The sequence below is a fragment of the Ovis canadensis genome, chromosome 2, assembly GCF_042477335.2.
Source record: "Ovis canadensis isolate MfBH-ARS-UI-01 breed Bighorn chromosome 2, ARS-UI_OviCan_v2, whole genome shotgun sequence".
NCBI lineage: Eukaryota > Metazoa > Chordata > Mammalia > Artiodactyla > Bovidae > Ovis > Ovis canadensis.
Window position 1 is genome coordinate 28943886 of NC_091246.1, and position 27666 is coordinate 28971551.

The 27666-nt window shown below is 36.0% G+C and overlaps 2 protein-coding genes across 2 annotated transcripts in view; one reads left to right on the forward strand and one right to left on the reverse strand.

The window, feature by feature from the left end:
- Positions 1–27666, reverse strand: part of CENPP (centromere protein P) — a 236343-nt gene that overhangs the window by 87315 nt on the left and 121362 nt on the right. The window lies entirely within an intron of this gene.
- On the forward strand, positions 1702–27579 carry ASPN (asporin). Its single transcript, XM_069575682.1, has 8 exons — positions 1702–2293; positions 9046–9312; positions 11883–11995; positions 16163–16376; positions 17485–17595; positions 23345–23438; positions 23819–23957; positions 26308–27579. The coding sequence occupies exons 2-8, from the start codon at positions 9069–9071 to the stop codon at positions 26503–26505; spliced, it is 1113 nt and encodes a 370-aa protein (XP_069431783.1). The 5' UTR covers positions 1702–2293; positions 9046–9068; the 3' UTR covers positions 26506–27579.

Consider the following 27666-nt stretch of genomic DNA (forward strand, 5'->3'; position numbering starts at 1 on the left):
GCCCAGTTCTCTAGATAAGGTGGCAGAACCCAGCTTAGAAGGGTGGTGGTAGGGCAGATGCCATGACTGAGAGGAGAGGTGAGGTGAGGAAAGGGTGGAAGAGTAACATGGGAAAGGGGCACTGTGTGCACAGAGGCAAAGGTAGAGGGTGGGAAACACACGTTTCATTGCAACGAGAAGCTGCCACTCAGCCCCAGCCAAGTGTTACCATGCAATATCATTATGTCTTTAAAAGAATATACCTAATTAAAAAGATTTTATTGCTGAAAATGGTAACCATCATCTGAGCCATCAGTAAAGTGTAGTAACAGCAAAGACCACTGACCATAGGTCACCATTAGAAATATAATAACAATGCAAAAGTTTGCTATATTGATAAAACTACCAAAATGTGACAGAGACATGAAGTGAGCAAATGCTATTGGAAACTACTGGCCAATAGTTTCTCTTGACACAGGGTTGGTTCAAACCTTCAGTTCATGAAAAAACACAAACAAAGCACTAGATCTATGAAATGCAATGAAGTGAAGCACAAGAAGGTATGCTTATAATGAGAATAAGCAAACTATTGCTAACCACAATGACCTTGGTGGATCTCTAAAACATAACGCTGGATGAAGAAATCCAGGCTCAAAAGAGAATGCAATGTATGACCCATATACATGGAAAGTTCAGGGAACTACAGTGTTTGAAGTCAGGCAGTGGCCTCCTCTGAAGAGAGAGTGATTCAGAAAGGGGGTCTGGGAGTGCTGGAATTTCTTGATTAGGTGTTTGTGAAAACTAATTGAGCTGTACCATTATGATGTTTATTTTTCTGGAATGTAAACTTTACCTCCGGTTAAAGTTAAAAAAACAAAACATTGTGAAGGACACAGATTTCTGCCCAAGGAGCTTCCCATTTATGGTTGCTGCTTTGATGGAACTCAGGTTAATAAAATCCAGTTCAACCTTTACAATGTCCCAGTTCATCAAGGTAACAGACAAATGTTTTAAACTACATATAATTGAATAAATATGGACATGAGCATTATAACCAAACAGGAGGCCTGCCAAACCTCAGGTGCTGCACCGAGGACAGGCCTAAAATTCTGCAGAGGGAGGTCCAGCATATGGAACTCTTTGATGTGAGGGCCACAGAAGGATATTTTATTTAACTGATGGTTGGCTGCCCTGTACAATGGAGGCACAGTACTCTTGCTATGGGTTGCTTCAACATGTGCCATTTCTCTGGGAATTGGGAACAAACAACAGTCAGATTTTCTTTGTGGGAGGAGAGAAGAAATTCTGCTAACTACTAGAAACACACTTTGCCAACAGGCTGGTCCCCAAATCTGCACATCATGAAGATGCTGGTTTGGTGTTACCTAGTACTGGTAAGTCTTTCTCACCAGACTTAAAAAAATGTCCTCTTGAAGGATGGTCTCTTAACTGATGTAAATTGGGCATTCTTTCAGGGTAACAGAGAATGTTGCTTTCCTGCTCCCATAGCCTCCCTAAACGCTATGTGGTCATAGGTGATATTCTATTGAAAAGTGAAAGTCCAAGGAAGCATCACCTGTATCCTTGAGTCTATGTTTGTATCATAGTATAAAGGCTAGAAGGATTATATAGGGCCTGGTCTGCAGTTCCACTGACATGCCTATGGCAGGAGTAAAAGCTTTTAAAGAAAATCTTGAGACATATGCTTGATGTAATAGCTTCAGTCATCAGAAGAAAATTAACAGCATGGCTCCTTTCTTAGGTATATCTGGAGATTGGGTTTATATTTCAATAATGTACTCTTTCAGTACCTCTTTCTAAAACTGATAAATATTTTGTCAGTCTATATAGAGTGAGTTTTAAATCTGTAATGTATAAGTATTCATTCATTTAAGAATTTCATAAGTTTTTTTTTTAATCAGGTATTTCTTGGATGACTTTGACTGTACTCTCGATGGCCAGTTGCCATGAATTATTAGACTCTTTTTTTTTTTTTCTTCAGAATCTTCCAGTAGACGTCTAGAGTTTAGCTAGAAGTCTTGGCTATGATACAAACAGTGATGGAAAACACATGAGCAGTAACAAGTTTTAATCTCGCTTCTCAGTACTAACATGGGCTAATCTGTGGAAGCAGCTTATTCCAGTGTCACCCAGGGTGCAGCCACACCAGGCTCTGTAGAAGGGTGTTTTTCTTTTAAATGTAATACCTTCTGATATTTTCTTCTTAAATAGTAGCTGAAGACATTCACGTTATAGATTTGTAGTACATGGTGGAAAATTCTACTTTCAAGAGGACTTACTCTCTTCTTACAAGGTATGTTTTCATGTCTTTTTTTCATGCACTAGTGTACAATTATTTCAGTCAATACTAAGAGGACATTAATGTTATTAACACAAATGCCTGTAAATTATATAATATAAAGTTTATCTGTATAATTTCTTAAAAAACAGCACTTAGATACATATGTAATATTACTCTAGCTTTTATGTTTTATATATAATGGATTTACTTTCAACATAACTGTGACTGCTTAAAACATCTAGATGATAACCTGTCATTATGCTTTATCATAAAAGTTAACATGGCTGATTTTTTAAATCATTTAAACAGATAGTTTATGAATATGTTCTTTTAAAAAATAACATTAATGATAAAAAAGCTTGGGGATATTAAAAATACATTAAGTGAAAATAGTAAAAATTTTTTTTTCCAAAATGTGAAACTATGTCATTTTCTAGGGCATTTAAAAAATATATGAGTTATTCAAATGTTTTTACTTATACATTTGAATATTCATGTTTTTCCTTGATAAATGTCTTCCTTATTCTTATGTAATGAAATGGCACTGGGCAGTTAAAATGGAGATTCATATAAGTCTAAGAAAGAATATTTATTAGCAAACTTTAATAAGCTTTATATTCAATATGAAAGATTAGAGACTTCACAAAATCCAGTCAGAATATAAAATAAAGATTTCCTTTATCCCCTCTCAAAGTAAATTCTTAAAAGATTAAACAATGTATTTGATATCCTACTCTCTCATAATCTAATAGAGCATAGTTTTCTTTCTTGTTCAATCTATTTGGAGGTGTGGCAACCATAAACAATAGCCACATGGTATAGGATTAAGTTACAAAGAAATCTGAGGGAGCCTATATGTCTTTAAAACTAAAGACTTAAAAAATCCCACTAGAATTGAGTTGTTAAAAAAAAAATAAGCCCACACATACATAAAAGCATTTTGATGTTTTTAGTATTTAGAAAAATAGGATACTGGTGGAAAGAAGAGGGGATATGCAGTTTTCTGTTACAACTACTACATGAAAAAAGAATATTCAGATATCTGACCTGAGGTTTGAGACAGAATAGATTAACTTTACAAGCACAAGTTTTAAGGAAGGATAGGAAAAAATTAGAAAAATGAAGAGGTAGGAGTTTTTTGTTTTCAAAGGCAGCTAGGTTGCTGGATGCATTGAAAAACTGATGAAGGACAAAACATATAAAGGGAAAAGCAGCCAGCAAGTTCTTCAATCAGCTGCTATTTATACTTTTGAGGTAAAGTTAATTATTTCTTTAAGGAAATCATAGGCTTTAAAAGTATCTGTTTCCGTGACCAAAAGGTACTGTGTGTAAGTTTCCAAATGCATGTTTGGATGTTTGACTTAACTTGTTCACTTACAAGTACCTTGATTACAGCTGAATTTAGTCTGGATTCCTTTTGTGAATACACAAAGAATGGTATATCACATTTATATACTGAAAACTATTATTGATAGGAACATTTCAGCCAAGCAGATCTTTAAGGATAGGATTTAAAAGCACAGTGACTTATTTTCCTAATAATAGTGTCTGAGAGGAAATACCATTTCACTTAGACAGATTTTCCATTCTAAGTTTGTGGAACATTTAAGCAGAAAATAGGAGCTTATGTAAATTCAGAAAGACACTTTTAAGCTACAATTCCAATCCTAAGAACTTGGCCAAACGTCTCGCCCCATTCTCTCTGAGGGGAGTCTGGTTACTGTCTGGAAGTTACTGTGAGAGTAAGACCCATGCAGAGGAGGCTAAGCAGAAGGGTGGACAATGCAGGAATGAGGAGGCCAGCTTCAGGTTCTTCCACTTTAAAAGAGGGCACGGTAGCAAAGTCTCAAAGGCCTCTTCTGGCTCTAATATGTCATGGCTTAGTAATAACAGCAGTAGCATTGAAATAATATTTCAAATACTACTCAGAGAAACCTGAAACCAAAATTCAAAGCTTTCTATGAGTAGGAAACTCTGGCAAAACTGGTTTAAATCAGGGAAATACAGAGTTTTCTTGAGAACAAGACATAAACACTTTATTTTTTTTTTTTTTGTTTTTTTTTTTAAGAGAACAAGACATAAACACTTTAAAAGGTCTTAAAAATAACAACCTAAATACTGTCAAAACTAAACAAGTAAGAGTTTGATCCATATTAATAAGCTCAAAATCTCAAAATAAGATAAACAACTAAAAGGCGCATCATTTAAATGAGAAACAATATTCTCTACACTCCACAATGAATAGAAAAACACTACTGTTTAGTGTTCCCTCTTGGACATTCCAGTATTTTCCTACTGATAAAAAGTGCTTAACTAGAATAGGGAGAGGTTTAGGGTCTATAATCACTTGTTTTTATCAAGGCTTTGTCATTTCAAATGAAGGGAATAACTGGTAAATTCCTCATGGAATCAAGGTTCTCCTGACTTCTCTTTTCAAGTAACCAGGATAAGAGAATGCAAAAAGATCAGATTAATTTCATATGACTAATAGGAGACAGAAATAGCACAGAGAGAAGACTGTGACAGAAGATACTTTTGGTCTCTATAAAGAATTTCCTATCAACCACAGATGGACAACAGTGGAACTGGATGTCTCTTGAGGAGGTGTGCTCCCTGAGTCCTCTCACTGGAGTCATGCAATCAGAGAGCGGACACGCCATCCGGTCCACAATGTTCTGGAGGAAACTTCAACACTGGGAGGGACTCATTCAACTAAATGACATTTCCTGCTTCCACATGTCTCCTCTCTCACTCACATGGGAAGGGTCCAGGAAGGCATAACAGGTGGCTGCCCCCACCAGCCAGCCAAAGGAAAGCTTCCCAACTACCACAGAGGAGCCACTGCCTCATCTAGCAAGCCAGAGTTGCCATCTCACCCAAGGCAGGGAGGAGCTCACGTAGCACGTCAGTATAAGAAGAAGAGAGGAAAGGAAACTGATTGATGCCCCTTCTGACTCCACAAGTAGGCTGATCAAAAGCCCATTGGGAGAGACATAAAAGAGAAACAAGCACCCCCACTCCCCTTCATGCCTGGCTTCTTTCCTCTCCTTCACCTGCACATCACCCTTCTGTGTGTCCATCCAGCTCTGCTCCTTACATCAGTTTCCCTCTAAGTCTGTCACAACTGCTTTTCTCTTCCTCATCCCAGCCTGCATCCCACTCCAGGGCTCTTCTATGTCACAGGGCAACATGAGTGCAGCAGGAAATCGGGTTTGCCGGAATGAAGGCAAGTCCTTGGCCTGCTGCCAGGTTACACGGAAAGGCCAAGATGTGGTATGGCTTCCCACTTTGGATCTCCAACATATTCCTCTTGTTACATGTATTTTTAAAAAAAAAAATTTCTGGTTTTCTTAGGTCTATATTTCCAGGCTATTATATGTTAGATTTTTCTGGTTTAGACAGGGAAACTACAACCTATTTATCTCTAAGTTTCTATCCCAAAACCCCACAAAAACCAAAAACCAATGAAACTCAAACAACCAATTAACTCAAAAATAACCTTATTAAAATTCTTCTGCCTCCCATGGACCAGAGTAAATAGTGCTAGTCCTACCAAAAATTGTAGCTCCAAACTATTCTGAAGCATTGTTGGTTGACTTTTGAGGGGGTAGTATATGGGAAACCTTTAACTGTACTGACTAATGCTATAGAAGTGGTAAGAAAAAGCAAAAGTATATGGAGAACCAGAGCAAAGACAATTTTGTTGCAGACTGATATTTAAAATATTTAAAAAGCACAATAATAATTTACAAAATATGCACCAGAGACAAGAAAATAACTTTTAACTCATAATCCCACTATCCCTTTTATTAGGTTTGTATATTCTATTTCAACCATTTTTTTGTATATATATATTTTATTGATGTCTTTATTTCTATTGGTCTTAGATAGTAAACTGAAGGTTATGAGGAGTACAGAGACTTATGGTGAAGAATTTTACTTTCAGAGTCTGTGAACCACACATCTGGAGATTCTTCCAAAACATTAGAGTCACAGTGTACACAGCTGGCACTGACCACCTGCAGTTTAGTTCTATTTACTAACTTGAGCATTTATTTTTTACTTTTTCTAGTGCACCTGCCATTTAAGCATTCACTTTTACAATAATTCCACACTTACCTGAGAGTAGGGGATTAGAAGGTGTGTTTTTGCTTTTTGAGCAAGGAAGCGTGGGAGAAGTGCATAGGGAGAGACACGTCTATTGAAAGCAACCAAATACGTTCTGTTTCAGATTCTGCATCTGTGCCTAGTACATAGTGTGTACTGATAAATGCCCACGGAAAAACTCCAGCAACCTCAAGAACCTCCAGCAACCTCTAGAAAGCTAGAGACAGGACATCAAATGACATTTAATTCTTCACCATCACTAACTTCTCCACAAAGGTCAAACAAGGCTGGGGCAGCTATGGACCTAGAAGACAGAGTTGCAATGCAGAGCAATCTTAAAGAATAAACTGATACTAGGGACAAGCTTTGGTTTTGATAAGGACCAAAAGCTAAATGAGCTCAAGAATGAGAATTTTAGAAATCAAGACAAGGCAGGGCACCAAGCATTAAGGAGCCAGGAACCACAAAGAAACCTGTGGTCAAGAAACATAATGGAGCAAAGTTAGGCAGGCAGCCAAGAAGCAGAAATGATGTGCCAAAAAATGATGCTGGAAATGAGGCCCAGTTGACCATAACCAGGTGCCGGTGCCAGGATTCCAGGGTGACTGGAATGGTAACCTGCTGACAGGCTGCTGCCTTGAGATGCCAGCACAATTTCTCTCTGTACTATACAAATCTGACTACCCAACCACCCCCATTTCCACCCTCTGAAAGCTGTGAGTGCACTCCTTTATGCAGAGATGTAAACTGGATAGCAACGTGTGGACTGGCTGGAAAGGAAGAGGTGACAGAAGCCACTAGCTAAAAGAAGATAAAAGAGAGTGCTCCTGTGTGGGTTGTAGCAGAAGCTGCAAGGATGGGTCAGAACACATGAGCTCTAACTCAAGTTCTAGTTCAATTTGGTCATATGGCCTTACGGAAGCCACTGAAGCTCTTTGTACTTCCTATTCCCCCTGATTAATCTGAGAGATGTATCTAGAATAAACTGAATTGACAATTCCACAAGGCAGTGCAGAGATGGAAGGGCAGAACTGTTGCTGAAGTGGGATTCAGAATAAGGTTATAAAAATAAAAAAGTTTTAATTTTTCTGTGTCCTATATTCTCCCTTACCTAGCACAGGTAGGTAAGGGATTAATCATCAGGTTAATCACTGATGACAGTAGGGCTTTTTAAAAAATCTTCCTCTGATGATTAAAACATATACACATATATATGAATATTTTAATTAAATTAGTTAATCCATTTCTGATTTTCAAGTCTAGAAATAGCAAGGTGGTGGAGAGACATTAAACCTGATTCTGGAAAATTGTAAGAAGCTGGCATAATTCAAGGATTGAGGGAGCCAGGTCTTCCTGAGGTTGGGTCAATTCTAAGTGACTCTAGAAGTCCTTTGTGGCCAAGGTGCTGTCTGATGTTCAGGCATAGCAGTCCAGCCACACTGCTGGGTGACCCGGCTGCATGTGGACTACCCCCTGCCAGGCTACAGCCTCACCAATGGATTTATGTGCAGCCAGCTGAATGCCCCAAAGGGAAGACAGGCATAAGTCTGTTTTAGATGATATCATAATGGTTTTACTTTTTGAAAATTAACCAAAAAAACTGTATGTTTCACAGTTAATAATTAAGAAACCACGATATATAAACATACCTGTGGGAAGATCTGCCATCATATGACAATAAATTCTCAGAAGTTTCTCACTTGTACATTCCAGTTCTGTGTGGCTTTAGAAAAATGCAAATGATAGCACCCCCACCCCTGAAAAACTAAACAAAAGGAAACTCAGTGGAATGATGAGTTGAGAAAGAATAGCCTAGACATCAGATATTTTGGATAATGGAACAAATTGGAAGGAAGAAATCCAGTAGCACTGTAGAAAAAGTAACTAACTCTGAGAATGAGGCTAGGGAGGCTGGTGGGATAGAAGTTCAAGAAAACTTCCAGATGTACTAATGGGACATGAAGGATTTTACTTTAAAAGTGACATAGACATTAAGGCAATGCAAAGATTTTAGGAATAAAGGAATGTGATAACCTGTTTTTTTTTTTAAACAAAACAAAACAAAACAAAACATTAGTTTCCTAGATATAAATGTAGTTCTTATTGTTCAGTATAGAAACTGAAGAAAAAAAAGACATGACTCTACAACCCAGATAATATCATCAATTAGGTATATTTGTGCCAGGATTTGTGTGTGTGTGTAAGTATACTACACATAGATTTTTAAAATATTTTCTTTCAAAAAACAGCATTTCTTATTTTTAAATATATTTGCAAATATTTTGTGAATTCCAAAGTATTTCAAGGAATAAATACACCCTATTTTATTTTACTATTTCCCTTTAACTATTAGTATAATCTTAAATTATCTTTTGTTATTATATAATTCTGTGATGAACACCTTTATGCAATTAGAATTGTTTCTTGAGACTAGATACCAAAAGTAGAATTACTAGATGAAAAAAAAAGATATTCATAAAGCATCCAATGCATATTGTTGCACTGCTTTCCAAAAACTTTTAATAAACTTACTCTCACATTAGTAACAAATAAGAATGCCATTTCGTTGTATTCTTGCCAGCCCTGAGAAATATATAGCAGCAGGAACTCTATCTATTTAAACCTGAACTTAATCCTCAATGTCTACTTACTTCTAGATTGGTCCTCTACATAGGAAGACATGAAGGAGTATGTGCTTCTAGTGTTCTTGACTTTGTGCTCTGCCAAACCATTATTTCACCCTTCGTACATGACACTGAAGAATTTGATGCTGAAGGACATGGAAGACGAAGGTGATAGTGATGCTGACAACTCTCTCTTTCCAACAAGAGAGCCAATTAACCCCTTCTTCCCATTTGATCTGTTTTCAACATGCCCATTTGGATGCCAATGCTATTCGAGAGTTGTACACTGTTCCGATCTAGGTAAGAACATACATCAATTTGTTTTGAAGAATTATGTTGTTCTGATAAAATTTAAAGGATAGGGAAAGATCTCACTGAAATTTTAAAAATCAGCTAATTGTAAAGAAATTTTTTCATTTAAATTTTTGAAAAGTATAACAAACCCCAAAGTCCATCCAAACTTATTTTAAAAATCCAGAAAATCCGAAGAAAACATTGGAAATTTCATGTACAGAATTATTTCCTTCTCTCTCCAAATCTGAACCAGTACTTCACTTTAATTTCCTTCAGAGAGAATGGATGTCACTGCGGTTTCATCTTATAGAGTGTCAACTGGTTTAAATTGTGCTTTCTAGCAAAATTCTACAATAACAAAGTAAGTTGTCTGTCCAGAACAATGAATAGGTTATAAAGTTTGTGAAATCTCTAATCTAGACATTTTAAAGACAATACTCTATGTGTTTTGAATGATTTGGGTTTAAAACTATCTAGAAAAGAAGTGGGTGAAATGCAAGTCACTTTCTAAAGTCTCTTAAAAATGTATAATTCTCTGCTGAGTATTTTACTATTTTAGTACTTCTAATAAGAGTGCTGTCAAACAGAAGGGCATACTCAGGGAGAGGTGTAACAGGAATGCACACTGAAATTGTAGTCAGCTGTTTCCAAAACACAGAATGACTCAGACCTGACCCACTGTGGGAAGCCAAAGGTATAGTTCACATTTCCCATACTGGACCCGGAGCTCATCAAGGCCACTTGGAGGGTATATATGAGCAGACAATGCCTCTGCAAGCTTTAGATTTATTTCCCATGGTCACAGCATTTGTGGCAATATTCAAAACTTGTTACAGTGAATTCCAGAGACTTTAAAAATGTGTTATTATGGGATCCAATGAGAAAGGTGAACAAAAACCATCCAGAAAAAGAGGGTATTATTATCAGCTAGAATCACTGTGAAAGTCTTAATGGAATATACAGGCACATATCTTAAAATGACATGGCACTGTTAGCAGCATAAATGTCACCTACCCCATGACCACGGAAAATGAAGGTTCCAAATTCATCAGGGGTAGGGTAAGGGAAGGTTTGTCAAAATGTATGTTACAGGTCCTGTCTGTAGAACTTCTAGCTTCCTACAAGACCTTCCACTTATTTTCTAAAATCAAAGTAATCTCCTAACAAAACTGCTGCTACCTTGGTAACCCATCAAGTTACCCCCTTTTCCCTCTTTCCAACTATGTCAAACTTTTTCAAAGAATTGTCAGTTTTAAAGTATAAAGGGGAAAGTATCGAGGGCTGTCAAGTGGAATGTTGACATTCATAGTATTTTAAAATATTGAATTCTTCAATTTGGGGCTATTAAATATAGTATTAATATTACTTATCAGGAGCCTAGCGGGTTACAGACCATGGGGTCACAAAGGAGTCAGATGTGAGTTAGCGACTCAATACAAACAACACTCTTCAGGAGTAAGGATGGCTCCAGTAAAAGTGTAGTAATATCTGAAACTCACTTTAAAATACATAAAAAAGATAAACTGATATATGGATGGACAGTAAGTATAGTATAGTAAAATGTTGATGGGAGAAAAAGGAATATTAGTTTTCACTGTAAAATTATTTAAACTTTTTTGTATATTTGACTGTTTCAATAATAAAATATAAAAGAAAACGAAGAAGGCCCCATGCGCATCAAGCATAACTATCATATGGAATGTCTGATAACAATCAGGGGTGCACATTTTCAGCCATTTAAGAAAAACAAGGAAAGTAAGGAAGAAATGTATCATATACTCCTGCTGATTTTTTGCTTCTTTAAAAAGAAAAAACACATTTATGTCTTTAAATAATTTAATTAGGGCTTCCCTGGTGGCTCAGATGGTAAAGAATCCATTTGCAATGCAGGACACCCAGTTTTGATATTTCTGTCAGGAAGATCCCTGAAGAAGGGAATGGCTACCCACTCCACTCTTGCCTGGAGAAGTCCATGGACAGAGGAGCCTGGCAGGCTAAAGTCCATGGGGTCACAAAGAGTTGAATAAATTTTTGTAAATCAAATAATTTACAACTAATTAGAGAAGCTCATTATTAAAATAAATGGGTGGTAAGGTTCTTAATAGTATACATGAAAATAAACTTATTTATCTATTTTCTAAGCATAACTTTCTACATATTGATGCTTCTTAAAATGATCAAAATCCCAGGCTCCACTTTAGCACTATGACTGCCTGAAAATCTGCAAAGAATGTCAATATTCTTTAGTCAAAAGTGCATGAGCAGAATCTGTGCCTCCACTGTAGGTCTCCTCCTTGTAGTCACATTAGAGCACTTCAGCTTAGCTCCATTTAATGTCACTATGACTGAAGTGATGGCTAGACCCAGCTAGACACCTTGTAAAAATAAAGTTACTTGATAAGATCATTAGGCCATTCCAAAGACCAATGTTTTTGTCAGCTGCTTCATATTAAGTCATCTACTTCACATTAAGTCATCTACTATTTAATGGCAATCACAAATTTCTTAAAAAGCACACTAATATCAGCAATCTTATCTTTAGTATATAATATGTATGCAATGTGTTTATTTCTCAGGTCTGTCCTCCGTCCCAAGCAACATTCCATTTGATACTCGAATGGTTGACCTTCAAAACAATAAAATTAAGGAAATCAAAGAAAATGACTTTAAAGGACTCACCTCACTTTATGTAAGAATACATGTTCCTATTTTCAAATATTTAAGTGAAAATCTCTATCACTGCTAAAATGATTACTTGTATTTGTGTTTGTATAAACAAGTATTTATTTACTCTGTGTGATGAATGACAAAATCCTGTTATTTTGCATTGTTCTAGTCAACGAAAAGTGATAGATTTAATTTAATTATTCATTTGATTCAACTGACGTTTACTGAATAATAGGCCACTGAAAGGCAGTGGGCTAAGAATTCAAGTAAATGGTCCTTAGATGAGATTATTTCAGTAATCACAGTCATTGCACACTAAAATAATGAAACTATGGTTATTTATAGCAACTTATTAATGTACAATGTAAGAAAAGCAGTATGCAAACCCACTGACTTAAGAAACCACAAAGCTCTAAGAGCAGCATTGTGCAACATACATAATTGATTAAATATATCTATATGGCTTTTTTTCTAGACTTCTGAAGATGAAAAAGAACTTTTCTTACTATATTGGTTAATATTTTAGCATTCTAAAATTTAAAAGATTCTTATTTCTCTATGCAACATTTTGGGCCTCCAGATTTTAGCAGGTAAAATTTTGAATGCTATTTGAAATTCGGTTTGGGGGAAGAACCTGATTCCACACTGTCACAGACATGGGGTGTCATCTCTTCCCCTCAGAGTAATATTAGAGTGGAACAGCCTCTTTTTTGCACCAGGCTATGGTGGTAAGGCAATACTGCTCTTCTAGGCTGTTTTTCCACATTTTCATGCTACGCTGGAGAGAAGAAAGTAAACCTGTTACCTGCAGGGCACCAAGAGGCGATGGGAGAGATATTATGACCATAGCAGTCTCCTGCTATGTAGCCATCCATGTAGCCCTGTTCTCTTCCTGTGTCTGAAAGGCTTGAGGCCACTCTACCCACACGAACCCTGCTGAACCACCCTAGCAGGCAGGGAAAGGAGACTACCAAATCCCATTACGAAACCAGTGATTAAATGTCAGCTGGAAGATTGTGTTCTAGACACCACGTGGGGTGTTTTACTCAACTCTCTTGCTAAATCCCCTTGAGAAGGCCTGGCACGGATGGCACCAGAAAGCCCAGTCAACCCCCTGTGAAGCCATATTCTCCCTTGCACTGCCTGGTGGCTGGGCTTGTGGGGCCTTGACTGCTCTTTTCCCTTTCAAATATACAGTGCAGATTTGCTGGGTTCCATACATAATAAAGTTTCCATGTTAAAAAGAAAAGAGCAAATGGAAGAACATATATATATCTTATAACTGAGGCCTCACTTAAACAGTCAGAAATAGCATAACAGGATCTGTCCAGTCTACCCCACTAACTCCAGTCTACAAAGACTTTTATAGACTAGCAAGGCCATTATTTTACCCTCAGATGTTGGAAATAGAGTGAATGCTTCTACCACTTCTTCAACCTATATTTATCTATATGACCACAATCATTAATGCCATATTTAACTCTGAATCATTAAGTCTTTGTCACATCATTATTTTATTATATTTTAGGAGTATTCCAGGGATTTAACCTAAAAGTACTCCAGTTATTCATTGAGAAAAGAGAAGCGAAAATGTGTCAGGAGCTGTCTTAGGCCTCTTTAATTTCTTTTAGTCAATTTTTAAATGGCATTGTATTGGAGTGTTCTGGAGTTCAGCAGTCCCAGGCTGAAATCTTGGTCTAACAGAATCAGAAACATTGGGAAAGTGACTTACTTCTCTAAGTCTGACTTCTCTCAGTTTTAAAAGAAGTGTGATAACAGTATGGAATTCAGAATGGTTAGTTAGACGAGTAAATGCATATAAGGTGCCCAGAGTCCAACTGTCAGCTATTACTGCTACCAGCTTAGTGTTTCTAGACTGGTTAATGCATGAATGTAAAGTACTTTTAAAAGCACACTTTATACTTAAATTGTTAGCATGTTGTATATCTCAAAACACTTATTTAATTATAGTATCATCTACATGGCACTGGTCTTTAAAGAGAATTAAAATTATTTTTTAGATATCCTATAAATTCTCTATATGTTTTAGCTGCTTGTTTGGCATTCTGATTCTTGCACAGAGAACAATGAAGCATTAGAGAATAAGTGAGATCACCACACACACACACGCACAGACACACACACATATTCCAAGTTCACTTCCAGCCCGTTATTACAGATACATTCATCATGAAGACTTACTGTCCTACCACTGAAAGACTATACTTTTCTCATCTTCTGTCCTTACATATAACCACACTGTTTGGGGCTCTGTGACTGCTATGTTTGGAATTTTCATGTGAAAGCCAACATTGAAAGTACTGCTTAAATGGAGACACTGTGCTAACTCAACTTGCTGGGGCAGCGTTTCAGGGTTAAAAATTCTTACCCCATTTTGTATTGCTTATCCTTCCTTTTATGCAGTATGACAACTGCAAGTCTTAACCAGAGGGAAAAAAAACAAAACCCCATTTGTGATGGCTGGATCTAATTGAGGCCCATATTCCCACTGGGGCTCCTGACAGAGGCAGCCCACAGGAAGTGCACACAAGAGGAAGAGCAAAGTATGGAGGGCAGAAGGGTGGGGGCAGGCAGGGGGGCAAATCACTTTTCTTCACTGTGCTCATGTCCTCATCACTAAGAGGACAGAAATAATTTCTGTTCAATTTACCTCATGGGGGTTGAGTGACTTGGCCAAATTGTTCAATCTTCCCTGTCCTCTCATTTTTTCAGTATAACCAAAGGAAAAGAGAATACATTCTAAATTTGGCAGCACACAGAAAGGAGTATATTTCACCAGCTGGTAACAAAATTTAGTTTAAATTCTTCTCAGTTTAACCTTTTTTAGTTAAAATTATTAAAAATAGTGATGTCTGAAAGAAGGGTAAGAAAAAGGAGACAGTAAAGGCCTACAGTGAAACCAGTGAACATGATAATACCTGCCAAAGTATTTATATTTCTTCTGTGAAACAACAACAATGTAAATAACAGGATAAAGGCATATTAAGTCAATCTATAAACAAGGAAGATTATTGTAGAAAGGTACCAGAGACAGAAGTCAAAAGGAAAGAATCTAGATCTGCTTCATAAAAGAATGAGAGGATCCAGATTAGCAGAGAGGAATAAAAAGTTCTAGCAAAGCTAAACCCACCTGCCATTGCCCTTGGGAAACATTGAAAATTCTTTCCGCAAAATCTGGCATGTTTTGAAAATAGTTACTAGGTGACTGGCAAGCCCTAGTACCAAGGACTTTCCCAGTTTTGGTTCTGAAGTTCTGTGCCCCAGTAGATTCTAGGAATGCTAAACCACTTGCCATTGCCCTTGGGAAACACTGAAAATTCTTTCTACAAAATCTGGCATGTTTTGAAAATAGTTACTAGGTGACTGGCAAGCCCTGGTACCAAGGACTTTCCCAGTTTTGGTTCTGAAGTTCTGCACCCCAGTAGACTTAGCTGGCTGCAGTTAGACCCTCAATGTGTCATAAAGGGTTTGACTGTGGGGAACGCAGATTCAGGCTGTGTAAGTTCTTTTACTTTCTGGGGTTGTGTCTCTTCTGAAGAGTGTTGTCACGTTGCACCAAGAAATAGCCACAGAACTGAGAAGGGGTTGAGTCATTCCTCAGAACCTACTACCACCTCCCCAGTGTCTACAGTATGCCAGAATGCTGAGGGCACACTGTAGGAATTTATTCTTACAAGTCTCTATACTGGAGAAAACAGTATATATTAGTAAACAAGACAGAAACGAGGTTTTAAGAGTAGATAAAATCATGCAAAAATGTATTTGGTGTGTACTGAACTTAACTTTGTAGAGTGAACAGGTTTAAGATAAGATAAAGATAATACCATTCACACTTCCATGAATTGAAATAGGAGAGGGGAACCTTAAACACAGGAAAACTTCACCTACTCAAGATAAATCAAAGGCATGAAACCAATTGTTAAAGCTTGGACTGTTTCAACTCAGTGGCAAATGTGTGTATGTGTGTGTGTGTGTGTGTGTGTGTGCATGCATACACATGTGTGTATTAGCTTAGACTGGACTGGAGAATTATTTACATGGTTAATAAAGTACATAAATGACACAGTTTGCATTGATTTTCATGACTTCCAATCACTACTGCATATTGGTAATCAAATATTGGTAAATTAAATTCCTGATTTGGTACAACTTTTTATGCTTTATCTAGGCTTTGATTCTGAACAACAATAAGCTAACAAAGATTCACCCAAAAGCCTTTCTAACCACAAAGAAGTTGCGAAGGCTATATTTGTCCCACAATCAACTAAGTGAAATACCGCTTAATCTTCCCAAATCATTAGCAGAACTCAGAATTCATGACAATAAAGTTAAGAAAATACAAAAGGAAACATTCAAAGGAATGAATGCTTTACATGTTCTAGGTAAGTTTTTGCAAATAAATGGGACATTTTGAAATTATATGCAATATGCAGATATAGAGATCTTTATCATCATTAATAAATTTAGGACTGACAATTTCTAAAATTAATTTTTTAAATCTAATAAGCTTTACCTAGCTAAGCCATTCAAAAATCAATTAAAGTATCAAACAAAATTTATAGCACTTGAAGAAATACACCTTTTGTACATAAATACACATGCACTCTCAAGAATTCCCTAATGTGGTTTCTGTTTCCTGATTGTACCTTAACTGGTGAATATTTGTTATTCTCATTTAATTTAAAGATATCATTTTTAATGTAAAAACTACTTAAATATAACCTACAAAATTAACTCATATTATTTAGAATGTACAGCTAACTTTTCATTATTTCTTTAAGATTATTGAACTACGGCATTTTTACTATATATTTTAAATTTTACACACTATTTTATTTCCAACACCCATGGTAAAACCATACCATCTTCCCCCACAATATCTATTCAAAATTCCTAACCAATATTCTCATTCATTTACTCATTTAATTCAACCAAGTGCCAGACACTTACCAAATAGCTTCACTATCTGGTACTTCCTCAGTTATATTTCTGTTAACAAATAATTTTTAATTGATTTGCAATTTTAAAAGTTTAGGTGACAAATAAATGTACACTGCAAGACATAAAGGTTTTGAATGATATGAATGATAGTCTTTCTTCCTAATGTAGTATTACTGTAACAAAATGTTGATCATGCTCATGGTTGGAAAAGAATAAGTAAGTTATTGATTTAGTAATTCAAAGCAAAAGAGTAAAGCTGTTATATAGTCCAGCCTATGTAATGCAAAGCATTCTGTCATCTGAGACTAACAGAAAGGAGAGTAGATAGACACAGAAACAGATACACTGGGCAAAGAAGAGTCGGAACAATAATGCTATGGCAAAACCAATACAGTACTGTAAAGCAAAATAAAGTAAAAATAAAAATTAAAACAAACAAACAAAAAACAATAATGCTCACACTGCTAGGGACATGCATCTCTGTATTCTGAGTTTCCTTCAATATACAACATGTGTGTGCTAATTTATATAATTCCGCTCCCCCCACAGAAATGAGTGCAAACCCTCTGGATAACAATGGGATTGAACCAGGGGCATTTGAAGGGGTAACAGTGTTCCATATCAGAATTGCAGAAGCAAAACTGACCTCAATTCCGAAAGGTTTGTATTTATATAGTATTTTTTAAACTGTCATCTTAAAATGACTATTAAATGTAATGCTATAGACACTGTCAAAACCACAGAATTCTTTTTTACCAGTATATCTGGTCAGTATAGTATGAAATTTAGTGTTTTTTCATGTACACAAAAAGAACCATATGTAGAGAGTTTTTTTTTTTTTTTTGACAGTTTGAAACCAGGATCTTTATTCCCAGGGAGAATAAAACTTAAGAAGCAATAAATTTTTTATTTTCTCTTTCCGGACATTTACTCATCTTTACCTGTCATTCTGTGAAGTGTCTCAGAGAGGTGACAATTCTGTAGAGAAGAAAGCAGAGGGAAATGCACAGGGTCAGAGACCTTTCTCCAGGCTTGTTAGCAGTAGTTCAGGGTGGGAATTGTCAGGAGAGACCGGCAGATGCTGGCAGTGGCAGGGGTGGGTGTATACTCTGGGCAAGGAACTCTACACCTCATTTTTTCTTTTTACAGCCGAGCTGCGTACATTAACAGGCTAAAGCACAGAAAGATCTGAAGATAATGTTGGGCACATGCGAAAACTCTTACAAGACAGACATAACCAGTACCAGAATGAGCACCATGCTCTTTATTATGTGACCTGAAGCTGGTGCCTCAAAGTAAAATGTTTCTTAAGTTTGCCACAGGACCAATTTTCTAAAGTATTACTTACAAGATCCCAGACTGATGACTAACTAGATAGGATTTACCTTTCTCCAAGCCCATGCTTAAAGTCTCACCTTCTTCCCCCTTGACAAAGTCTCTCTCCTATGCTAATACCTGGATCAGAAATAACCCCTATGATTAATAACATATTTTCCTTTCAAACAGCCCTATCTTTCATTATCCACAGTAAAATCAGCAACATTTTTTTTCTTCTATTTTATCATTAACTCCTTTTCTATATTACTCAGTAGATCCAGATTAACAAAACAAACATAGGCTGATAATTTAAAAAATTAAGCAAAGCTACTATTACTGATCTTTCATTTCATCTACAGTGGAAAGACAATTTCATTTAGTAGAGGAAAAACCAGTTTAGTTCAGAACTTACACAATTAAAAACAACCTTAATTTAGTTTTCAAGGAGATGGCTGTTTTTCCACAAGAAAGCTAAAATATTATATTTACCATCTAATCTTTAGAATAACAACAACAGAAATACATACTCTACCTAACAAGTTAAATAAAATCACTTTCATAAGCTGGAAGCTGACGCAGACGGTAAGAGGATGTACTAGAGCAGAAGAGCGGGGCACCACCCCAGAGCTGTGGCTCACAGGTCTTACAGTTATCATCAATCTTTATATTTATATTAGCAGTTTTCTTTACTACAAAACATGCTGAGAGTAATTCTCTTCACGTTTCAAAGTGTATCTTTAAATGAAGTTTTAACTCCTTATGAAGTTCTCAAGATTTTTCCAAAGTCTAAAGGAACATTTTATATATTTAGAAATTTAAATTTCAAATCTCTAAATTTACATAACTACTTCTTTAAGATCCTTAATAAGTGAGAGTCTCTCAGTCGTGTCCAACTCTTTGCAACCCCAGAGACTATACAGTCCATGGAATTCTCCAGGCCAGAATCCTGGAGTGGATAGCCTTTCCCTTCTCCAGGGGATCTTCCCAACCCAGGGATCGAACCCAGGTCTCCTGCATTGCAGGTAGATTCTTTACCAGCTGAGCCACAAGGGAAGCTTATGACACTAAAATCCTTATGACATTCAAAAGACAGTTTTTTCTTTCTATGCCTGATTTGCTCAAATGTTAAGGCTGACTGCCTAAATGTTATAATTCAATCATCACTACCCATTGCAACAGGGTGAATTAGGCAGAGGTCCAGAAGATTCTTAACTAGACTGTACAACGTAAGATGAATGAAAAGTGGTTTTCCTTGTCAACAGTGGTTAAGATTTCACCTTCCACTGCAAGGGGTGCAGGTTCAATCCCTGGTCGGGGAGCTAAGATGCCCCATGCCTTGTAGCCAAAAAACCAAAACATAAAACAGAAATAATGTTAACTATAAAGACTTTAAAATAAAAATAGCTATACCAAAAAAAAAAAAAAGAAGAAGTAGACTGAAAACTGTTTTTCCTTCATATTCAATTGGAAAATTTTGTTACATAATGGAATTGTGTGGAGCGGAATAGAGACCTGTTTGACTATAGAGTAGATACAGAAATATCCTACGTTGGTACAAAAGTAATCGTGCTTTCATATTGCTAATCTTAAATCATTATAACTAGGGTCAACACATCTTTATTAATCAAAATAGGAACCATTACAATCTACACATTTTTTACCAACAAAAAATAAGTTTGTTTACGGCTGTAGTATAAAAATCCGTTCTTTAGGATTCGACGAACTCTTGGAAAGCATTTTCTGTATCCTGCTGGTTGTGGAAGCATTTTCCCTGCAAAAAGCTGTCGAGATGCTTGAAGAATTGGTAGTCGATTGACAAGAGGTCAGGTAAATATGGAAGATGAGGCAAAACTTTGGAGCCCAATTCGATCCATTTTGAAGTGATGGTTGTGCAACACGCAGTTGGGCATTGTCATGGAGAAGAATCTGGTCCATTCTATTGCCCCAGGCCAGCTGCAGGTGTGGCAGTTTTCTCTACATCTCACCCATTTGCTGAGCATACTTCTCAGATGTAATGATTTTGCAGAAAACTACAGTGAATCAGACTGGCAGCAGACCACCCAATAGTGACCATGACATTTTTCTGGTGCAAGTTTGGATTTGGGAAGAGCTTTGGAGCTTCTTCTCAGTTCAACCACTGAGCTGGTTGTTGCTGGTTGTTATATAAAATCCATTTTTCATCACATGTCACGATCTAATCGAGAAACAACTCATCATTTTTGCACAGAATAAGAGAAGACAACATTTCAAAACAATGAGTTTTTTGATTTTCGGTCAGTTCATGAGGCACCTGCTTATTAAGCTTTTTCACATTTCCAATTTGCTTCAAATGCCGAATGATCACAGAATGGTCAATGCTGAGTTGTTTGACAACTTCTCTTTTAGTTGTAAGAGGATCAGTTTCGAGGATTGCTCTCAATTGGTCACTGTCAACTTCTGATGGCCAGCCACTACACTTTTCATTTTCAAGGCTCTTGTCTTCTTTGCAAAACTTATTGAACCACCACTGCACTTTACCTTTATTAGCAGTTCCTCAGCCAAATGAGTTGTTGATGTTGCGAGTTGTCTATGCTACTTTAGAACCTACTTTGAACTCAAATAAGAGAATCGCTTGAATTTGCTTTTTGTCTAACATTATTTCCATACTATAAAATAAATATAAAATAAACAAGTATGTCATTAGCAAAAAACCATAAAGCAGGTTTATGTTTTTTATATGTGAGTATAGTCATTCTTTAATTATGAGTAAGCTCAATTGATCAGAATTCAAGAAATTAGGATGCTCTCAGTTTAGAATTATTTTCCTGCTCTCTAATTTATTTATTTTTAAAAATAATAGTACATTATAAAATCAATATAAATTCAGCTATGATGAATATTGTTATTCATAAGGATTTGTCCATTATCTTTAACAGTCTTAATACTAATAAAGGAAGGAAATGTTTTAGCAAGAATTGAAAAAAAGAATGCATTTCCTAGCTAGGCAACAAGAAATTTTGATTGAAAACTAATACATTATGTGTAGGATTAATGAAATGAGGTCTGACTGAATGTTCTGGTTAGTCTCTTTCATTCCAGCTTCAGTTAATATGGAGAGAGCTAGGGTCAGAACTGCAGTGAATCAAACATATCAAACAGAGGAAAAAAATTCTTGTGTTTATGCTGTTCAGTCTCTAAGTCTTGTCCGACTCTTTGCAACCCCTGGACTGCAGTACACCAGGCTTCCTTTGCCTTCACTATCACCCAGAGTTTGCTCAAACTCATGTCCACTGAGTTGGTGATGCCATCCAACCATCTCAACCTCTGTTGTCCCCTTCTCCTGCTGCCCTGTCTTTCCCGGCATTAGGGTCTTTTCCAATGAATCCTCTCTTCAAATCAGGTGGCCAAAGTATTAGAGCTTCAGCTTCAGCATCAGTCCTTTCAATGAATATTCAGGGTTGATTTCCTTTAGGATTGACTGGTTTGATCTCCTTGCTGTCCAAGGCACTCTCAAGAGGTTCTCCAGTACCACAATTAAATAGCATCAATCCTTTGGCGCTCAGCCTTCTTTATGGTCCAACTTTCACATCTGTACCTGACTACTGGAAAAACCATAGCTTTGAATATACGGACCTTTGTTGGCAAAGTGACATCTCTGCTTTTTAATATGCTATCTAGGTCTGTCATAGCTTTTCTTCTAAGGAGCAAGCATCTTTTCATTTTGTGGCTTCAGTAACTGCCCACTATGATTTTGGAGCCCAGGAAAATAATGACAGAAAAAAAAAATTCATCGGGACTTCCCCAGCAGTCCAGTGGTTAAGACTCCACCATCCAATCAATGCAGGATGCATTGGTTTGATCCCTAGTTGGGGAACTAAGTCCCCAGTTACTAGCTGAAGGATGTGGCCAAAAATTAGAAAAAAAATTCACTGGACACCTCTGGGTATTGTAGTAATTCATTACTTTAATGAAATCAAACATTTATGCTGTTTTTTCTATAAAAACTGTATTATAAAGTAACTAATTAATGAAGAAAAATTCTTTAGAGAAGAATCTCACCTAATAAATGCGTAATGAATGATGAAATCAGAATATCATCATTTTCCAACTGTTAATGAAATAATAAATCTAAGTAGCAGTAATCAATGAATGAGTGTGAAGACTATCAGATGAAAGAATAATTTACTGAATCTAATCTGGTCTCTAGTTCTAACTACTCAGTTCAGTTCAGTCCCTCAGTTGTGTCCAACTCTTTGCGACCCCATGAACCGCAGCACACCAGGCCTCCCTGTCCATCACCAACTCCCAGAGTCCACCCAAACCCATGTCCATTGTGTCAGTGATGCCATCCAGCCATCTCATCCTCTGTCATCCTCTTCTCCTGCCCTCAATCTTTCCCAGCATCAGGGTCTTTTCAAATGAGTCAGCTCTTCTACTAGGTAATAAGAAATAAAGGGCCTAGATGGAGGCCATTAGCCCAATCTACAAATGAGTATCTCAAACAATTTAATATCTGAAACAAATCAATAGAAGAGGAAAGAGGAGGTAGCATGTAACAGAAGAAGAGATTTAAAGAGATACAAGACTCAAATATATTCTGTACACTTTATTTGGATCCTGACCTGAACAAATCAACTGTAAAATAATATACTTGAGGTTATTAGGGAAATGATTATTAGAAGATAGAAAAGAATTATTGCTGATTTTGTTAGATGTGATACAGACATGATGATTATGTAAGGGGAAAAAAAAGATGACCTTATAGGGTTAGAGATGTCTAGTCTTTACAAGTGAAATGACATTATATATGAAATTGGATTTTAAGTACTCTAGCAAAAAAATAAATTAATAAAAGCAAATAGATAATAAATAACTACTAAGGTAGATGAAACAAAATTGGAGAAATGGAGATAACTGTTGAAGCCGAGCAACCAGCAAGGTTTCTAGTTTCTATTTTTTTATGTTTGAAATTTTCCATAATAATAATAATTTAAAAAAGCAAATCCCCTAAAACTGCCTACGTCTATAATGTGAAACTTAACGAGTAAATAAATAATCGATAGGGCTTGGTCTTAGCCTGATCTAACATACATATTTCTTTTCTTATCATTAGAACTACCTTCAACTTTACTGGAGCTACATTTAGATTATAATAAAATTTCAGTTGTGGAACTTGAGGATTTTAAACGATACAAAGATCTGCAAAGGTAAACATTTCTCAAATCCTATCCAACTTGTAGGTGGTAGTCCATATGATGACAATATTAATGAAACTTCTTAGAGAATGTGTTGAGGGACACAATCAAAATCGAGGGAAAACTAGAATGGATTGCTATCATTCTGTCTCAGCAATGAAAGAAGGAATGAGTAAAAGGACACTTTCCGAATGTTCCTTTTGTTGCACACAGGTTAGAAAATTTTCTGACAGTAGAGGAGAGGGCTATTACATCCTGAAATAGGTTATTAAAAGAAAGTATGGAATACCTTTCTCTGAACATATATACAAGTATTTCTAACTTAGTTGTGTTTTCAGCTAACTGAATCATATCATCTGCTCAAGACTTGATGCATTTTATATCACTCTTAGGCTGGGTCTAGGAAACAACAGGATCACAGATATTGAAAATGGAAGTCTTGCTAACATACCACGTGTGAGAGAAATACACCTAGAAAACAACAAACTAAAAAAAGTGCCTTCAGGATTACAAGAGTTGAAATACCTCCAGGTAAAACATTCTACTTGTGTTTTATAGACATTAATACTTTCTCTTGTTTTTATGAAATATATTAGTATCTGAAGCAAAGAAGCAAGTAGCTTCACACCTTAATCATCCTCCTAACACCCTAATGACCCTCCTAATTCACACCCTAATGACCCTCCAGATTATCCAACATGTTTTATGCAGCAAGAGTGTTAGAAGGCCAGTTTCTATTAAGGTATCAGCCAGAACACTCAGGAACCCATTTCTAAGCCTCAGTTTCTTCTGCTGAAACTGTCAAGGTCATTGTGGTTAAGGTGCTGACAGCTAATTTCAGGTTTCTGGGGTGGCAATAACTATGTAAAGGCAGGACTGGTTAGGAGGAAATCAAGCAGGATTATATAACCTTTCATTCTGTAAACATTTTATGAAGGAAGAACATGTACACAAAGTCTGAGGTGTTTTCACTATCAGTGTGGTGCCAGTTAAAAGTGTGCATGCTTTTCAAAAACCTCAGGCCAGAATATATATTCAAAAGTCAGTGTTTGGAGCATTAAGGGCTCACATTTCTTGTTCTTAATTATTAGAAAAACTTTCCCTTCTAATCTGGCAACTCTTGACTAGCCAGAAGGGGCCACAGAATTGCTGAAGAATCTGATAAAGCTTTAGATACTCTAAGAAAAAATATGAAGAAAATCTTTCCACATAATTTTAGGAATTTCACAGATCTTCCCAATTTCCATCTATGGACCTCAAATTAAGCAGCCCTACTTAATCTCAATCATCTTTAGTCCATTTTTCTTATGTGCTTTCCTTGATATACTATACAAAGTCCTCATCGTCTAAGGAAAAACATATTGAGAACAAAACTGGGTCTTGAGCCACTTGCTTGTACATTTCTTTCTAATTTTTCTTTAAATAAGTTTTGTTCACTACACAAAAAGAACCCTTTGGCCTAGAAGCCATCAAAATGCATGTGACATTGGCAGGTGCTAATCTGCCAATTAAGATTACAACTTCTGCTTTGATTTTTCTTCAAATGTTGTGTATAATCTTGTTTTTTTAAACAGTGGGCACAAGTGGGGTCTTCCCTCCTTTAAGCTGTCCAACTGATCCTAGATTCTGAGCATCTTAAATCTATCCATACTATTGCTAGCATTAAAAAAATTAAACAGAATTATAACACAAACACAGTCATAAGGATACATTCAACGAACGTCCACAAAGCAAAAACACCCATGTCTAGCACTGTTTTCCATTCCCAGTGAGGTCAATGTTGTGGTAAACTACATCTTGCACTGCTGCTGGGCTCCTAGGAAACCATATAATGCATCCGCCATGAAGTCCCCAAGATTAATAGAGGGCAGCAGCGACTCCAACACAAAACTTAGAGGTTTTAGCAATGCCTACAGTTCTCAGGACTGGCTCAGATCAATCTTACCAAAGCAAAATGAAGAGGTAACAAAAGCTAGAACTGGTATCCTAGCCTGCCAGCAAAAGGCTCCTTCTTTATAATATGCCAAAACATTGTTAGTTAAGTAGATTGCTTTTACTTCCTAGAAATCTCAGTTGCCAAAAGAGTCCAAAGAAGGAATTTATAGGGCTATTAAAGGGAATGAAGGGAAGGTCTTATATTTTCCTTTTTTTTTCTGAGTAATAATTTAACAAGACATATACACAGCCTATAAAATTGTATTTTGTCCATTGGTGTAACTAAAGAATCAACTATTGATACTATATTACAGATACGTATTTAAAATATTGATAGACATATTTCTCTATAAAACAAAAAAGTAGCTCTATCTACACTTCTCTCCTTTGAACACAGAAAATGCTAGCTAAAAATTCTTCACATTCATATTGTAAAACTAATTCTTAGAGCATTAAATTTCATTCTTCCACTCATTTCTAATACTTTAAAAACACATTATTGCATATGGTACTGAAATAACCCTACACACACACATCCTAAAAGTTGGATATTACTATGCATAAAAGCAAAAAGCTATTCCCATGTGGTAAGTCTACTTTACTGTATGACAAAAAACTTTCATCTATGTATGTGTGTGAGTGTGTGTGTATGTAGAGAGAGAGACAGGGACAGGAGAGTGGCATGTGCTGACCAGGCTGACCTTGGCTTTGGCATGAGTACACACCACACTTCATATATACAGCAATTTCTGTATAATACAGGAGCTTGAGTCTTTATAATAAATATTTAACAGGCATAAATGAGCACATATATTTTAAGCAAAATATATCCAAATCAGTTCAAAACAGAGACAAAGCCATGAACAAGTGCTGACTACAAACAGAATTTCTTCTTGTTTACATTTATCAAGAATTTTTAATCCATTCTTTCCCCTTATTACAACAGATAATCTTTCTTCATTCTAATTCAATTACAAAAGTGGGAGTGAATGATTTCTGCCCAACAGTGCCAAAGATGAAGAAATCTTTATACAGTGCAATAAGTTTATCCAACAACCCGGTAAAGTATTGGGAGGTACAACCTGCAACATTTCGTTGTGTTTTGAGCAGAATGAGTGTTCAGCTTGGGAACTTCAGGAAGTGATAATTAGTAATTAGTGATATACATTTAATATAAAATTCAAAAATTGTTACATTTGGAATACTTGAACTCTATTAATAATGGTGGTACTATGCATCAATGCAAAAATCTATCCCCATGTGGTTAAGTCCACTGACTTATTGTATGACAATAAATTTCAACAGAATTTTGCAAAAACTATTGATACATCAGGATTAAAGGAAATAGGCATATACTGCAGTTTCCTTTTATATGTAAATGATTTTGCATAAATTTCATCCTTGAACATTCTTTCTCAGTAACAAAAAATAAGACATTCAGTATTTAACACTTTGTTATCAAGTGCATTTAAAAAACAACTGTACTGTAAATGGAATGCTTGACTTAGCAAAATTTTTGTTCTTTCATTTGCTATTAGAAAAAGAAAATCGACAAGTACGGTTATATAAAGAATACATTATACTATTCTTATTCTGTCTTTAAAAACTTCGGTATTACTGTAATATTTCTAATAATGTTGAAGTATGGTTTGATATAATCTTATTCAAATTTTCACATCTTCAAGACTTACTGTCTTTATGTTTAAAACTTCTTTATAATAAAGTCTTCAGTAAGTGTTTATTACCAACTCAAACAGATGCTATTCATACAGCTGTTTTTCAAGCTGTAGCACATACTTTTCTTTTTAATTATTATTACCTGATTATAAACTCTCTATAGAAATGCATAGTGAGTGTTTATATAAAATCTCACTTTTTTATTATTACAGTTATTATAAGCTTTTAACAGTGTGTCAATTGTTAGGTTATATAACACTGTCACTTCAATGCTAATGAATATTTTCAAGATGTCCCTTTTTAAGACCTTGGTTGGAAGAGACTGGATACTATCAACTCTATACCAAACTGTCTCCTTAAATATGCACAGACTGGATAACTCTGAAGAACACATCTTGTATACCTGAATAGGCAGATCATTAAATAGAAACTAGCTCTGTATAAATATTAACAATACTTACATATGTATTTTTTTGGTGTTCAACATAAATAAAACTAAAAAAAAATAAGGAAAACATTAAAATATTGGCTTGAAATAAAATATTTGTGCTTTGGTTTTTCTTCCTCCACCCAGAAAAATAAACCATTTTTGATAAAACTCTTATATATGATACTTTTAGTACAGTGT

What these genes read in the sequence shown, in the direction of transcription:
- ASPN (XM_069575682.1), top strand. Translation starts at nt 9,069, where the DNA reads ATGAAGGAGTATGTGCTTCTAGTGTTCTTGACTTTGTGCTCTGCCAAA. An exon ending in AAGGACTCACCTCACTTTAT is followed by an intron (nt 11,996 to 16,162) that starts GTAAGAATACAT and finishes TGCTTTATCTAG; the next exon opens with GCTTTGATTCTGAACAACAA. An exon ending in CGATACAAAGATCTGCAAAG is followed by an intron (nt 23,439 to 23,818) that starts GTAAACATTTCT and finishes TATCACTCTTAG; the next exon opens with GCTGGGTCTAGGAAACAACA.